The sequence below is a fragment of the Callithrix jacchus genome, chromosome 18, assembly GCF_049354715.1.
Source record: "Callithrix jacchus isolate 240 chromosome 18, calJac240_pri, whole genome shotgun sequence".
Lineage (NCBI taxonomy): Eukaryota > Metazoa > Chordata > Mammalia > Primates > Cebidae > Callithrix > Callithrix jacchus.
This window is the reverse complement of record NC_133519.1, coordinates 20,098,353-20,112,548: the sequence shown is the minus strand read 5'-3', so window position 1 is coordinate 20,112,548 and position 14,196 is coordinate 20,098,353. Positions and strand designations below refer to the sequence as shown.

Here is a 14,196-nt window from a genome sequence, read left to right as displayed (position 1 = left end):
TACAATAAAGGTCTTCCAGTCTGAAAAATCTCCGAAGAGGTCTCACAGTTCTCCAGAAATACCCAATGTTATTGCCTAAATGCCTTCACTGTCGAGAAGGCCCTTATTACACTTAATCTGAGTATCCTCTATTGCCTATGTAGTTCTTATCTTGCCCTCAGCAGCTGAGGAGTTTCTAGATCTCAGGAATAGTGGTTACCCTTCTGGTAGAGTCCTATGTTCCAGCATCCCCTTATCCTACAGCCCAGTGGTTCTCAGTTGGAGGCAGTCCCACCTACCAACCCTCCATCCCCGGGGGACATTTGCCAATGCTTGGAGACATTTTGGTTGTCACAACTGGGGTGGGAGAAGGCTGCTACAGGCATGCAGTGGTTAGAGGCTGGGGATGCAGCTACACAACCTGCAATGCACAGGACAGCCCTCCCCTCCCACACAACAAAGGACTATCCAGCCCCAAGTGTGGGTGGTTGAGAAATGCTGCTCTAACCTGAGCCCCCTCCCTGCTTTGCTGGCTGGAGCCAGTCTGACCTCTGCTGGGTAGCATGGGCCATGACAGTTGGGCTTCTGTGCTTATGTCTCCACCAGCACCACCCCAGTCAGAGGGCAGCTTGGACATCAAGTTTGGCTTCACACAGACACGATGCAGGCCACTCATCTACACGGCTCGAAATGAGGGGTGAGACAAGATTCCTTCCTTAAAGTAATTCTTCCTGCGTTACCGTGATGACTGAAATTTCTAGCATGGATGTCAGTCAGAGTCAGAATTGCTCAGGAAGGCAACATGTCATTGAAACAGCATTTATTTTAGAAGCAGAGAGACTCAGGGCTGGAAGTTTAGCTTTTCAGATTACTAGCTCTTTCCCTTGGGGCAAGTTACTTAAACTCTGAGAGTCAGGCTTCCTCATCTTTAAAACGGAATGAAAGCACTTACTAAAGCCTGAGGATTGAATGTTTTTAAGAGTCTAGAAGAGGGTTAGGCACATCATAGGCACTTGAAATTAGTTTCTTTCTTTTCATCATTTAGATGAATTGAGGGTGTCCAAAAGGACTAACATAAAAGCGTACTTGTGACTTAGCTGGGGCAGCTCTAACCTGGGAGCACCCATGAACACTGTAGCACATGGTGGTCTCTGTTTCTAAGGTTGCCTTTAGCCGTATGAGTCTGAGAGCAGGGTCCTACTCATGGAGCAGATAGGTCAGCTTTCAGCATTTAGGTGGAGGAGGAATCCTGAAAAGACTACCAGGCTGAGGCATTCAACAGATGGGTTTCCAACTGGTTGCCAAAGACATATACTGGGTCCTGTGGAATGAAGACACTGAAATACTCGAGAGCTGCTGAGGAGTTTTATATTTTTGGTGGGGTGAAGGAGGCAGGGTGGAGTATGGTGTCACCCTGCATATATTTTGTGTCATGGTTTAGTGACACAAATTTCTTCAATTTTATTCCTTCTGCTATAGTTTCCTCATGCTTGGAGAAATGGGATTTAATGATTAATCCCAGCATGTCTAGAGACGGGGTTAGGTTGATGTTGACTCTGTGGAAGGCTGAGAAGGCCAATCCTGTGGCACATCAGGCCCGACTGACTCCCTCACACACCTTCCGTGTATTGCCAGAGAAATACTTGGGCTCCCTTGAGGATGAGAACCCAAAGAGAGATGCCTGTGCCACAGCCGTGTCAGGGTCTGCGGTGATGAGAGATGGGAGGTGAGGGTGAAGGTGTGCAAACTGAGCTAAGGCAAAGGTTAAAAGTCTAGGGCAAAGCTTAAAGGGCAAATTGGTCGACGGTAAATGCTATTGGTCTGCAAATTGCTGAGAAATTCCTCAACTGAAAGTCCTTCCACGACGGCTCATTCAGCCCAGCTCCTTCAACCTAGCTCCACCTTATCGGCCACATCTAGAGTTTCGTTAGTCTCCTACAAAACCATTTTCTACCTAAACAGACCCTTGTTTCCCAATCGAAATGCCACCACCCACTGTCCTCCATACCCTCTATTTGAACATATACTTAGCTGATGAAAACCCTACTTTGTAAGAGGAAATCTGGGCAAATTTCTTCCTGAAATCTAGTAGTAGATATTCAGTGTTCTGGGGGGAAAGCTTGCTAACTTGCATCTTTCCGTCTAATCAATTTTAAAACATTTTTAATATATGTATTTTATTTTCTAGTTGGATTCTTTCTCATAGTCTATTCAGTCTTCACATTGCTCTTTTCCTTTAAGGTATTTTTAAATTAAATAATTTTATTACCAGGTAGGTCATTAGGAATCTTTCAGTACAGAGCAGGGCATGTGGAAAGAGCATGAGCTAGGGAGACAGACCTACATTCGAACCCCCGACCCGCCTCCTTTCTGTTGAGTTGTACTCTTGGATAAGGTGCTTAATTTCTTTGAAACTTAGTCTGCCCTGTGTAAAATAGGGATATCTGGTACTGTGAGCGTTGTGCAAACTAGAGATAATATTTATAACATTTAACATATACTATGCATTCAATTAAAAAAGAAAACTATTTCTAGGCTGGGTGCAGTGGCTCATGCCTGTAATCCCAGCTCTTTGGGAAGCTGAGGCAGGTACATCAGTTGAGGTCGGGAATTGGAGGCCAGCCTGGCCAACATGGTGAAACCCCATCTCTACTAAAAATACTAAAATTAGCTGGGTGTGGCGGTGGGTGCCTGTAATCCCAGCTACTCAGGAGGCTGAGGTAGGAGAATTGCTTGAACCTGGGAGGTGGCTGGGCGCGGTGGCTCACTCCTATAATCCCAGCACTTTGGGAGGACGAGGTGGGTGGATCACGAGGTCAAGAGATTGAGAACATCCTGGTCAACAAGGTGAAACCCCGTCTCTACTAAAAATACAAAAATTAGCTGGGCATGGTGGCGCGTGCCTGTAATCCCAGCTGCTCAGGAGGCTGAGGCAGGAGAATTGCCTGAACCCAGGAGGCAGAGGTTGCAGTGAGCCGAGATGGCGCCATTGCACTCCAGCCTGGGTAACAAGAGCAAAACTCCGTCTCAAAACAAACAAACAAAAAACAACAACAAAAAAGAACCTGGGAGGCAGAGGTTGCAGTGAGCTGAGATGGCACCACTGCACTCTAGCCTGGGCAACAGAGACTCTGTCTCAAAAAAACACAAAACAAACAAAAGAACTATTTTTAGATACCCAAACGTGTTCTTAAGCATGAATAATGGTTTTCTTTTCTTTTTTTTTTTTTGTGAGATGGAATCTCGTTCTGTCAACCAGGCTGGAGTGCAATGGTGCAATCTCAGCTCACTGCAACCTCCACCTCCTGGATTCAAGCAATTCTCCTTCCTCAGCCTCCCAAGTAGTTGGGATTACAGGTGCTTGCCACCATGCCAGGCTAATTTTTGTATTTTAGTAGAGATGGGGTTTCACCATGTTAGTCAATCTCGAATTCCTGACCTCAAATGATCCACCCGCCTCGGCCTCCCAAAGTGTTGGGATTACAGGTGTGAGCCACCACGCCCGACTGAATAATGGTTTTCAAGTGTGCTCCATAGAGTCTTCAGGCCTCCTTAAGGGGAAAGGGCAAAGGAGAGATTGATATGCTGTTCAGTCCTTTTTATTGCCACTGTGCCCAGAACTGCCTCCCAGTTCAAGGATTTCTGGATTCTAGGAGCAATGTCAAAGTTTGAGTGACAAAGGCTAAGTGGTACCTCTGGTAATTCAAGCTTCCAATGCAATTATCTTCTTTTGGATAGGGGAACAGTTAGAAGTTAGGGCTTACCTAGGAGAAGAACCACCTAGCAGGGCTGAGCCACTTTCCTCCCTTCTGTGCCATTTTCAGCTTATACAGCATAGTCCATTCACAAGCTAAAATAATAGCTGATACTTACAGGTCACTTACAATGTATTAGGCCTTGTGCTGGGCATTTTACATATATTACCTCAATTCACACAAAAATCTATGGAGCAACGACTTTTACCATCATCATTGTGCAAATGTGGAAATCGTGACTTTGACCTTTCACCAGAGGTCATACAGCTCATGAGTGACAGAGAAACTTGGCCATTTACTGGCTCTTCCCTACCCCACTACCTTTAGAAGACAGTTATTAAAATCTTTATGTTTTGGTGTCTGTTTTTGAATCTATGCAACTTATGGTTCAATATTCACCTTCCACACAGTTGGTAGAAAAGAAGCAGATGTTTCGGGTCTCCAGAGGGTTCTCATGGGTGAAGTCAGTACAGCGGGACTGGGGTTCTGACTCCCCAGTCAAGGACGAGTTGTCCACCTGGGATGGAAGAGAGGATGGGTTGTAAGGTGAGCTTAAGAAAAAAGTCCGATTTATTTACAAAGATAGCATGTCTTCATCTGGTCACCAACATCATCATGGACAGAAGAGAAATGTACACAACACCTGTGGTCTCTAACATCAAATCTGCATTTACCTGTAACTTCTCAAGAGTCTGAGTAATAAGCTTATATTTTCTCTCTCTTTTTTTTTTAGACGGAGTTTCGCTCCTGTTACCCAGGCTGGAGTGCAATGGTGCGATCTCGGCTCACTGCAACCTCTGCCTCCTGGGTTCAGGCAATTCTCCCGCCTCAGCCTCCTGAGTAGCTGGGATTACAGGCACGCGCCACCATGCCCAGCTAATTTTTTGTATTTGTAGTAGACACGGGGTTTCACCATGTTGATCAGGATGTTCTCAATCTCTTGACCTCGTGATCCACCCGCCTTGGCCTCCCAAAGTGCTGGGATTATAGGCTTGAGCCACCGCGCCCGGCAGTTTATACTTTCTCTGAGCCCAGGTGTCTACCCTGCCCTGAGATCACGCTTGGGTCCCTCACATAGCTTTCTGCATCCCCTCACCTTACATCCACGTGCAGAGATAAGCCGGAGGTCAGCGGGGATTCGGTCTCCACCCTTGATTTCCACTAGATCTCCCAACACCACATCTTGTACATTAATTTGCATCTTCTCTCCTTCTCGAATTACCAGAGCTTGCTATGGGAGGATAGCGCATGATCGTTTCCAAAACTGTTGGCTCCCCCCATCCCGCTCTTAGCCTAAAACTTCCCGTTACCGGTCTCCGTCCTTCTTGCTCCCCTTTCTTACCATCACCCCACCACCTCATTCTTGAAGGTGTCTTTGGTAGATGGCAAATTCCTATGATGCTGTTTGCAGGGCCCTTTGCAATGTGACTTTGATGCTCTTCCCTTTAAGAGGTGGAGTCTATCTCTCTACCCCTAAACCTGGGGTTGGCCATGTGACTTGCTTTGGCCCATAGAAGAAAAGTAATGGAAGGGGAAGTCTAAAAAGTGTTTTAAGGCCAGGTGCGGTGGCTCACACCTGTAATCCCAGCACATTGGGAGGCCGAGGTGGGAGGATTCCTTGAACCCAGGAGTTTAAGACCAGACTGGGCAACATAGTGAGATTCCGTCTCTACAAAAAATGAAAAAAATTAGCCAGGTCTGGTGGCGTGCTCCTGTAGTCCTAGCTATTTGGGAGGCTGAGGTTGGAGGATCACTTGAGCCTGGGAGATTAAGGCTGCAACGAGTTGTGATCACATCACTACACTTCAGTCTGGGTGACAGAGTGAGACCCTGTCTCAAAAAAAAAAAGTGCTTTTATGTTGGGGCTTGCATTGCTGTTTCTGAGAACCCTCTGCCACCATATGAACAAGTCCAAACTAACCTCTCTGTAAAAAGAGAGATCATGAAGAAAAAGGCCCCAGCTGTCCCAGTCGTCTCAGCTGAGGGCCAGACATGCGAATGAGGTCATCTAAGACCATCAGCCCCAGCTGAGATCAGCTCAGACCAGAACAACAGTACAGTCACAGAATAATGCGAAACAGGAGTTTGCTATTTCAAGCCACTACGTTTCGGGGTGGTTTTTTAGGTAGCAAAAGCTAACTGACCATCTCCAAACTCCTAGTCTCCAAAACTGCCCAAACACTTTGTCCCAAAACTCTTACCAAGGAAGGAATTATGTGATACCTAAGAGAGAAGGAAATCCTGGGCTAAACTAGTGGACCACGATCCTATTACGGGGAAAATGTAGAGTCTATTCCTTCGTAAGTGTCCAGCCCCATGCCTGGGAACCCTTGTTTACTGTCGTATTCTTTCCAGGTACCTTTAAGAAAACATTTAACTTGGGTTGGGTGTGGTGGCTCAAGCCTGTAATCCCAGCACTTTGGGAGGCTGAGGCGGGCGGATCACAAGGTCGAGAGATCGAGACAATCCTGACCAACATGGTGAAACCCCGTCTCTACTAAAAATACAAAAAAATTAGCTGGGCACGGTGGCGCGCACCTCTAGTCCCAGCTACTTGGGAGGCTGAGGCAGGAGAATTGCTTGAACCCGGGAGGCGGAGGTTGCAGTGAGCCGAAGTCGTGCCACTGCACTCCAGCCTGGTGCCTGGTGATGGAGTGAGACTCTGTCTCAAACAAACAAACAAACAAAAACATTTAACTTGAAAATAATTTTAAACTTTCAGAAAAGTTGCAAGAATAAAAATAGTACCAAGAACACCTATATAACCTTTACCTAGATTCAACCTATTAGCATTTCGTCCTAGTTACTTTGTCATTTGTTCTCTCTCTATGTGTGTACACTCTTTTTCTGAACTTTCCTGATAATAAGTTACCTACGTCATGATCTTTTATCCTAAAAGCTTCATTGTGCATTTCCCAAGAATTAAGATATTATCTTAACCACAATGTAGTTATCAATTTCAGTAAGTTTCACATTGACACTTTAATCTACTGTATTAATCTGTCAGTATTCCAGTTTTGCCAATTGACCCAATACACCCTTTAAGGCATTTTTTTCAGTGGAGCTGGAGGACATTGTCCTAAGCAAACAGGAGCAGAAAATCAAATACCTTATGTTCTCACTTATAAATGGAAGCTAAACATGGAGTACATATGGACACAACGAAGGGAACCACAGACACTGGGGCCTATTGGAGGGTGGAGGGTGGGAGGAGGGTGAGGATGGAAAAGCTCCCTATCAGGCACTATGCTTATTACCTGGGTAATGAAATAATCTGTACACCAAATCCCTGTGACACACAGTTCACTTACATAACGAACCTGCACATGTATTCTAGAACCTGAAATAAAAGCTCAAAATAAAAAGTAAAAATAAAGCATTACTTTCTCCTCTGGCACAGAATCAGATCTAGGGTTAGATATTGCATTCGTTGTCATGTTCCTGTCTTTTTTTTTTTGAGACAGTCTTTCTCTCTCTCTCTGTCACCAGGCTGGAGTACAATAGCACGTGATCTCCGCCTCCCGTGCTCAAGTGATCCTCCCACCTAAGCCACCTGAGTAGCTGGCACTACAGGCACGCTCAGCTAATTTTTAAAATTTTTGTAGAGATATGGTCTCACTATACTACCTAGGCTCATCTTGAACTCCTCGACTCAAGCAATCCCCTTGCCTCAGCCTCCCAAATGGCTGGAATTACAGGTGGGAGCCACCACCCTCAGAAGAGTCATGTCTCTTTTTTTTTTATTTTTGAGACAGAGTTTTGCTCTTGTTACCCAGGCTGGAGTGCAATGGCGCTATCTCGGCTCACCGCAACCTCCACCTCCTGGGTTCAGGCAATTCTCCTGCCTCAGCCTCCTGAGTAGCTGGGATTACAGGCACGCGCCACCATGCCCAGCTAATTTTTTGTATTTGTAGTAGAGACGGGGTTTCACCATGTTGACCAGGATGGTCTCGATCTCTTGACTTCGTGATCCACCCTCCTCGGCCTCCCAAAGTGCTGGGATTACAGGTGTGAGCCAGCGCGCCCGGCCACCCGGTCTGTTTAAACTAGAACATCCCCACAGCTGTTCTTTGTCTTTGATGTCATTGACATTTGAAGAATCCAGCGCCCCCGGCCCCACCAACACTTGTCTCTTTTAAAAAAATAGTTCTTATTTCGGGTTTGTATGGTGCTTTCTCTTTAGTTTCAGATTTTGCCTTCTAGATCAGACCATTTCGTAGGTGACATTACGTCTTTCTCAGGGTTTCGCAGCTTTTCCAGGTACTTTCAGGACTGACAGAGTGCCCTGACTCCCTCAGCTCACTCACTGTAGGATATAATTTTCCACGGCACTTCATCATTGTGTATTTTGTTTTTGAGCAGAGTTTCGCTCTTGTTACCCAGGCTGGAGTGCAATGGCACTATCTCGGCTCACCACAGCCTCCGCCTCCTGGGTTCAGGCAATTCTCCTGCCTCAACCTCCTGAGTAGCTGGGATTACAGGCACGCGCCACCATGCCCAGCTAATTTTTTGTATTTTTGGTAGAGATGGGGTTTCACCATGTTGACCAGGATGGTCTCGATCTCTTGACCTTGTGATCCACCCGCCTCGGCCTCCCAAAGTGCTGGGATTACAGGCTTGAGCCACCACGCCCGGCCCATCATTGTGTATTTAGCCACATCCTGCTCCTCCTCCCACTCGCTCCTCTCACTCCAATCCTACCTGAGGCACCATGTTCTTAAAAGACTCCATGATCTTGGAGCTCTTGGCCTCCTGATAATAGGAGAAGCAGCCGGTGATGACAACCACCACAGCGAGTACGATGCTCAGGTAGAGCTGGGGGTGGGGAGAGAAAGCGTTTATCAATGGGGCCTTGTCTTCCTCTTCACCCTCAGAAGATTGGTTTATAAGGGTCACAGCAGTTTCTACAGGTGTGAGAGACCATAGGACTGAGTTGAGAGCAGAGAGGTAGAGAAGAATCTGAGGTGGGGCCAGTACACTTGGCTTCCTGGTGAAGGAACCCTGAGCCGTGGTGAGCCATTAGCAAAATTCCTGGTCAGAGAAGGCCTGTGTCTTTCTCTCTAGGAAGGCTGATCAGTGGATGGGGGGGATGGAGGGGGTGGATGGTGAGGGAGGCTGGGAGGAAGGAGATGAAGTTAAAACTGTACAGGAGAAGAGAAAGGGACTGCAAAGCGCTTTGAGGATTAATTGGGAAAGTTGTCAAAAAACAGCAAGGACATTATGCCTCTCAGGGAGCTGGACCAGAGGCTCTCTAGATAAAAGGTGAGAGGAACCAAGACGGACTACGGGCTCTCTTAGAAAGGGCTGGGAGTGTTAGGGATTTGGACCAGACAACTTCAGGCGTGCTAGACTGCTGAGCAAAAGAGTGTCTGGGGCTGAGCAGAAACTGGGCTGGCTATAGTAGTAGCTGACCAGACTCACGTTGTCTTTGGCAGGCTCCTCACGGAAGTATATCTGGATGCCGTAGGTCACAGAGCAGAGAATGGCCCCAGTCCACAGTAGGAGGGAAAAGCCACCGAACAGTTGCTTACAGAATTTGACCCATTCCGGAGTGGTAGGGGGTGGGGTAAGGGTATTGGGTCCATCTCGAATCAGGATTTCCTTTGCCCTTTGGTGGCTATGGCCCTGCGTAGAGAAGAAATAGGGTTGGATAGAGAGCTGTGAAAAGAGGAACAGCTATAGCAAAGGGGGACCTGACATTTGGAGCCCCAGGATGGGTCGAGTCCAACAAAGGTCACTCTGAAAATTCTTTCTGGATAAGGTGAGATTTTAAAATCTGCATTAGAGGAGGGATGTCACATAGCATGCTTACACAGGAAGGGTTTTGTCTGTGGATTGATTCACAAACCTTTTTGAACCTGAGAACCTATCTCGGATCCTGCTATATGGTAGGTGCTGAGGATACCAACATAAGAATGGTCCCTTCTTTGCAGGTGCTCCGGTGGAGAGAGAAATACATACAGATAATCGTAATGTACAGTGCCAGTGTGAGGATGAAATACAATACTTAATGTTGATAACATATTAACACCCACACTTTGACTCTCCAACTTAGAAGGAATAAGATCTAAGGTAGCACAATAGGGCAACTATAATTAATGATTTATTGTAGAGATCAAAATAATTAGAGGAGTGGATTTGGAATATTCTCATGCAAAGAAATGATAAACATTTGAAGTTATGGGTATCCTAAATAACCTGATTTGATCATCACACATGGTGCTTATATCAGAATATTACATGTATACTACAAATATGTACATTTACATATCCATATATATATATCCATATATATATATGGATATAATTTTTTTGAGACAGAGTCTGGCTCTGTCACCCAGGCTAGAGTGCAGTGGTATGATCTCAGCTCACTGCAACCTCCATCTCCTGGGTTCAAGTGATTCTCCTGCTTCAGCCTCCCAAGTAGCTGAGATTACAGGTGTGTGCCACCGCACCTGGCTAATTTTTGTATTTTTAGTAGAGATGGGGTTTCACCACGTTGGCCAGGCTGGTTTTGAACTCCTGACCTCAAGTGATCTGCCTGCCTTGGATTACACGTGTGAGCCATGGCACCTGACCCATACATTTAAAAAATATATAAACAGCACTTTGGGAGGCTGAGGTGGGTGGATCATGAGGTCAAGAGATCGAGACCATCCTGGTCAACATGGTGAAACCCTGTCTCTACTAAAAATACAAAAAATTAGCTGGGCATGGTGGCACGTGCCTCTAGTCCCAGGTACTCAGGAGGCTGAGGCAGGAGAATTGCCTGAAAACCCAGGAGGTGGAGGTTGCGGTGAGCTGAGATCGTGTCATTGCACTCCAGCCTGGGTAACAAGAGCGAAACTCTGTCTCCAAAAAAAAAAAAAAAAAAAAAAAAGAAAGAAAAAAATATATATATATAGAAAAAATATAACTAGAAAAGAATACCATATAAATAGAAAAGAATACCAACAAAAGGCCTGAATGCATAGATTCTCATTCTACCCTCATGCACAAGCTTATCTGCTTTTTCCTGTTAATGAAAATGACAGTAGAACCTGCCAATCCCCATCAGCCACTCCCTACCTCTGTGTGAAACACCCAAGGGGCCCTAAGACCCTTTCGAGGAGGGTCAATTTCTATAGTAATACTAATCGTTGTTTGCTTTTTTAAACTCATTTTCTTAAAAGTATATAGTGGAATTTTCTGAAGGCCAACTGACATGATGTCACACCAGATTTAATACAGAAAAGAGAAGCCAGCTATCTTCCATTAAAAAATGAGACACTGAAGAGATTTGCAAAAATGTCAGATGATGCTATTTTTTTTGTTTTGAAAAAATATAGTTATTTGTCAAAACATACATATGAATATATAACAACTTTATTTTTGTTATTTTTAAATAAATTGAGAAATACATTTTTAACCTCTCAATTTTAGTTTCTTATATGGTAAATATAGACAGATGTAAGCCACATAAGCACAAGCTCCTTGCTGTCCTAGGTAAATTATAAGAGTGTAAAGGAGTCCTAAGGACAAGGTGTTTGACCAGCACCACCCTAAAGCATTCTTGTTCTTTTATTTCTCCTTGGGTGTAGTTACCATTTTCAGGTTTTTCCAGGTAGTGTCCATGGAATGTGGCCAGGCAGAGGGTGAGGGGTGGGAACATTGGACTTGAAGTTAGGGGGCTGGATTTCTTTTTTTTTGAGACGGAGTTTTGCTCCTGTTACCCAGACTGGAGTCAAATGGCACGATCTTGGCTCACCGCAACCTCTGTCTCCTGGGTTCAAGCAATTCTCCTGCCTTAGCCTCCTGAGTAGCTGGGACTACAGGCACGCACCACCATAGCCAGCTAATTTTTGTATTTTTAGTAGAGACGGGGTTTCACCTTGTTGACCAGGATGGTCTCGATCTCTTGACCTTGTGATCCACCCGCCTCAGCCTCCCAAAGTGCTGGGATTATAGACGTGAGCCACCGCGCCCGGCCTAGGGGGCTGGATTTCTAGTTCAGCTTTTGTCCTGGCAGCCTCACAGTGGGAGTTGGAGACCCTCTGCCTCCTCAGGGAGCTTCTTACTCACCGTTGTAAGGTTCACGGAGTACTTGGTGCTCAGCTCTTCCAAGGTTAATTTGTGATCGTCCTGAGGGGACAGTAGAGGCATTGAGGGACAGGAGGTGGCCCTGGTCATTTCCAGGGGAGGGGGAGAAACCGACTGGAGATTGTTAGTCCAAACTGCAACTGTATCATTTGGTAAGCTCCCCACTCCTTTTTTTTTTGAGGTGGAGTCCCTCTGTCACCCAGGCTGGAGTGCAGTGGAATGATCTTGACTCACTGCAACCTCTGCCTGCCGGGCTCAGGTGTCTGTCCTGCATCAGCTCCAGAGCCGCTGGGATTACAGAGGCCCACCGCCACGCCCGGCTCATCTTTGGATTTTTAGTACAGATGGGTTTTCATCATGTTGGCCAGGCTGCTTTCGAACTCTTGACCTCAGGTGATCTGCCTGACTCGGCCTCGCAAAGTGTTGGGATTACAGGTGTGAGCCACCATGCCCGGCCTAGCTCCCCACTATTTTGCAGACCTTGGTCAAAGTGAAACATTTCACAGGGCTTCAGGCTGTGAGACACAGCCTGCCTAACACCCTGACCACACGGCGGACAAAAGTCCAGTTAAAGGCAAAGGCCCCACTAAAGAAACATCCCTATCACATCCTGCTGGGCAAACGTCCAAGGAATACTATTATATTCTGTGGCAACAAGGGCCAAAAATCCGCCTCATCATGAGATCATCTCATCGATATCCTGCCCTGAGCGAACCATACTGCCCAGGCCCCTCCCGCCCATACCTATGAGTACCCCAGCCTGTTACTGGCAGTGGGCTTCCCTGCTTCCGCAGGTGTCTGCAATATACCTGTGTTTGCCGCAGACTTGCCCTGTCTCTCTGTGTGTCTTTTTTTTTTTTTTAACCCTTTCCTTCCCTCTGAAACCTAACAGAGAAGAGAGGTGGCTCTGGCCTGTGTGATGCATTCTCAAGGTAAGATGTTAAAAGGTAGGTGGAGGAGTGTTTTCAAAGGGCGACAGTCAGCACCCGCTTTGGGTGTTCTCACCATAACCATTTCCTTCTTCAGTTCCTCTGTATCTCTCTCCTTTTTTTGCCTCTTCATTTTTTTCTTGCTAGGTTTAGGCCCCTTTATAGGTATTTGTCTTGGATTCTGCTCCATGGGAGCCACTGCCCGTTTCTTCCACCCCAGCTCCATAGCTCTCCCCAGAAATAGCTGCCTGAGCTCAACTGAGGGAAGAAAGCTGAGAGAGTGAGGGAAGGGGAAGGGAAGAGGGGGCTATGAGAGGAGAGTGATGGGGAGAGAATGAGGGGGCAGAAAGAAAGAGGCAGGGAAGGAGGCGTTGGGTGGTCAAGGTGAGCGAGGGAAGGGGAGTGAGGGAGGAGGGATCCAGTGGTCAGCTGGGAGGAGGAAGAGTCAGGAGTGAGGGAGGAGGGATGAGAGGAGCCTGGGCACAAGGGTGAAGGGGTAGAGGTGAGAAAATCTGGTGAGGGTTTTAGGAAACAGGAGGGGAAGGGTAACCAGGTGCCTCAGTGACAGAGATGCCTCACGGCCCACGGCAGGTGGGAAACGACATGAGAATGAGGAGGCGGAGTGAGCTTCAGGGACCTGGGAACCGCCCAGCCCCAGGCCCTGTGGTTGTTGGGGCAATGATCCAGGTCTGGCATCACAAAGGCCTCGTGAACATTCTAACCAAGAATCTGGAAGTCTCAGCCTTTGGGTTTGAGGATGATTGGGGCAGGCCCTGCTGCAGAGAGAATTTCTCTGAGGTCAGAACTAGAAGAAAGCTCTTGTGTGGTCATGCAGACTTTGGAGGCTGAGAGGTACAGCCGGCTCAAAAATAAAGCAGGTACTCTGCGTGTGAGTGTGCTTTTGAGCGAGGCACACTCTTCCGCCAACATTGGGTTTGAGCTTTTAATTTTAGGAGAGCAACCAGCAGAATAGATCAGACCTTGGGCTCTGGAACCAGTCCTGGGTTTCAATCCTGGCTCTTCCGCATGTCGGCTGTGTGGCTTTGAGCAAGTTACCTAACCTCTCTGTACCTCTCTTTTCTTATTTGTAAAAGAGGATGCTGTCTACCTTAAATGAAGTACTCTATAAAAAGCACAATGTTGGCCGGACGCGGTGGCTCAAGCCTGTAATCCCAGCACTTTGGGAGGCCGAGGAGGGTGGATCAGGAGGTCAAGAGATTGAGAACATCCTGGTCAACATGGTGAAACCCCGTCTCTACTAAAAATACAAGAAATTAGCTGGGCATGGTGGCGTGTGCCTGTAATCCCAGCTACTCAGGAGGCTGAGGCAGGAGAATTGCCTGAACCCAGGAGGCGGAGGTTGCGGTGAGCCGAGATCGAGCCATTGCACTCCAGCCTGGGTAACAAGAGCGAAACTCCGTCTCAAAAAAAAAAAAAAAAAAAAAAAAAAAAAA

The 14,196-nt window shown here is 46.7% G+C and overlaps 1 protein-coding gene across 4 annotated transcripts in view; it reads right to left on the bottom strand.

The window, feature by feature from the left end:
• LOC100403160 (sodium/potassium-transporting ATPase subunit alpha-4) overlaps positions 1–13,414 on the bottom strand; it is a 40,947-nt gene extending 27,533 nt beyond the window's left edge. For 3 of the 4 annotated variants that reach the window (XM_035279136.3, XM_035279138.2, XM_035279137.3), the window contains exons 1-6: positions 12,819–13,414; positions 11,796–11,855; positions 9,156–9,359; positions 8,436–8,549; positions 4,831–4,965; positions 4,134–4,251 (exon numbers count right to left, since the gene is read on the bottom strand). In XM_035279136.3, coding sequence (XP_035135027.1) covers positions 4,134–4,251; positions 4,831–4,965; positions 8,436–8,549; positions 9,156–9,359; positions 11,796–11,855; positions 12,819–12,968 — 781 coding nt within the window. In that variant the 5' untranslated portion in view covers positions 12,969–13,414. The remainder of the gene's footprint in view (positions 1–4,133; positions 4,252–4,830; positions 4,966–8,435; positions 8,550–9,155; positions 9,360–11,795; positions 11,856–12,818) is intronic. The other variant, XM_078356081.1, reaches the window with a different exon arrangement.
• Positions 13,415–14,196: the final 782 nt, after the last annotated feature.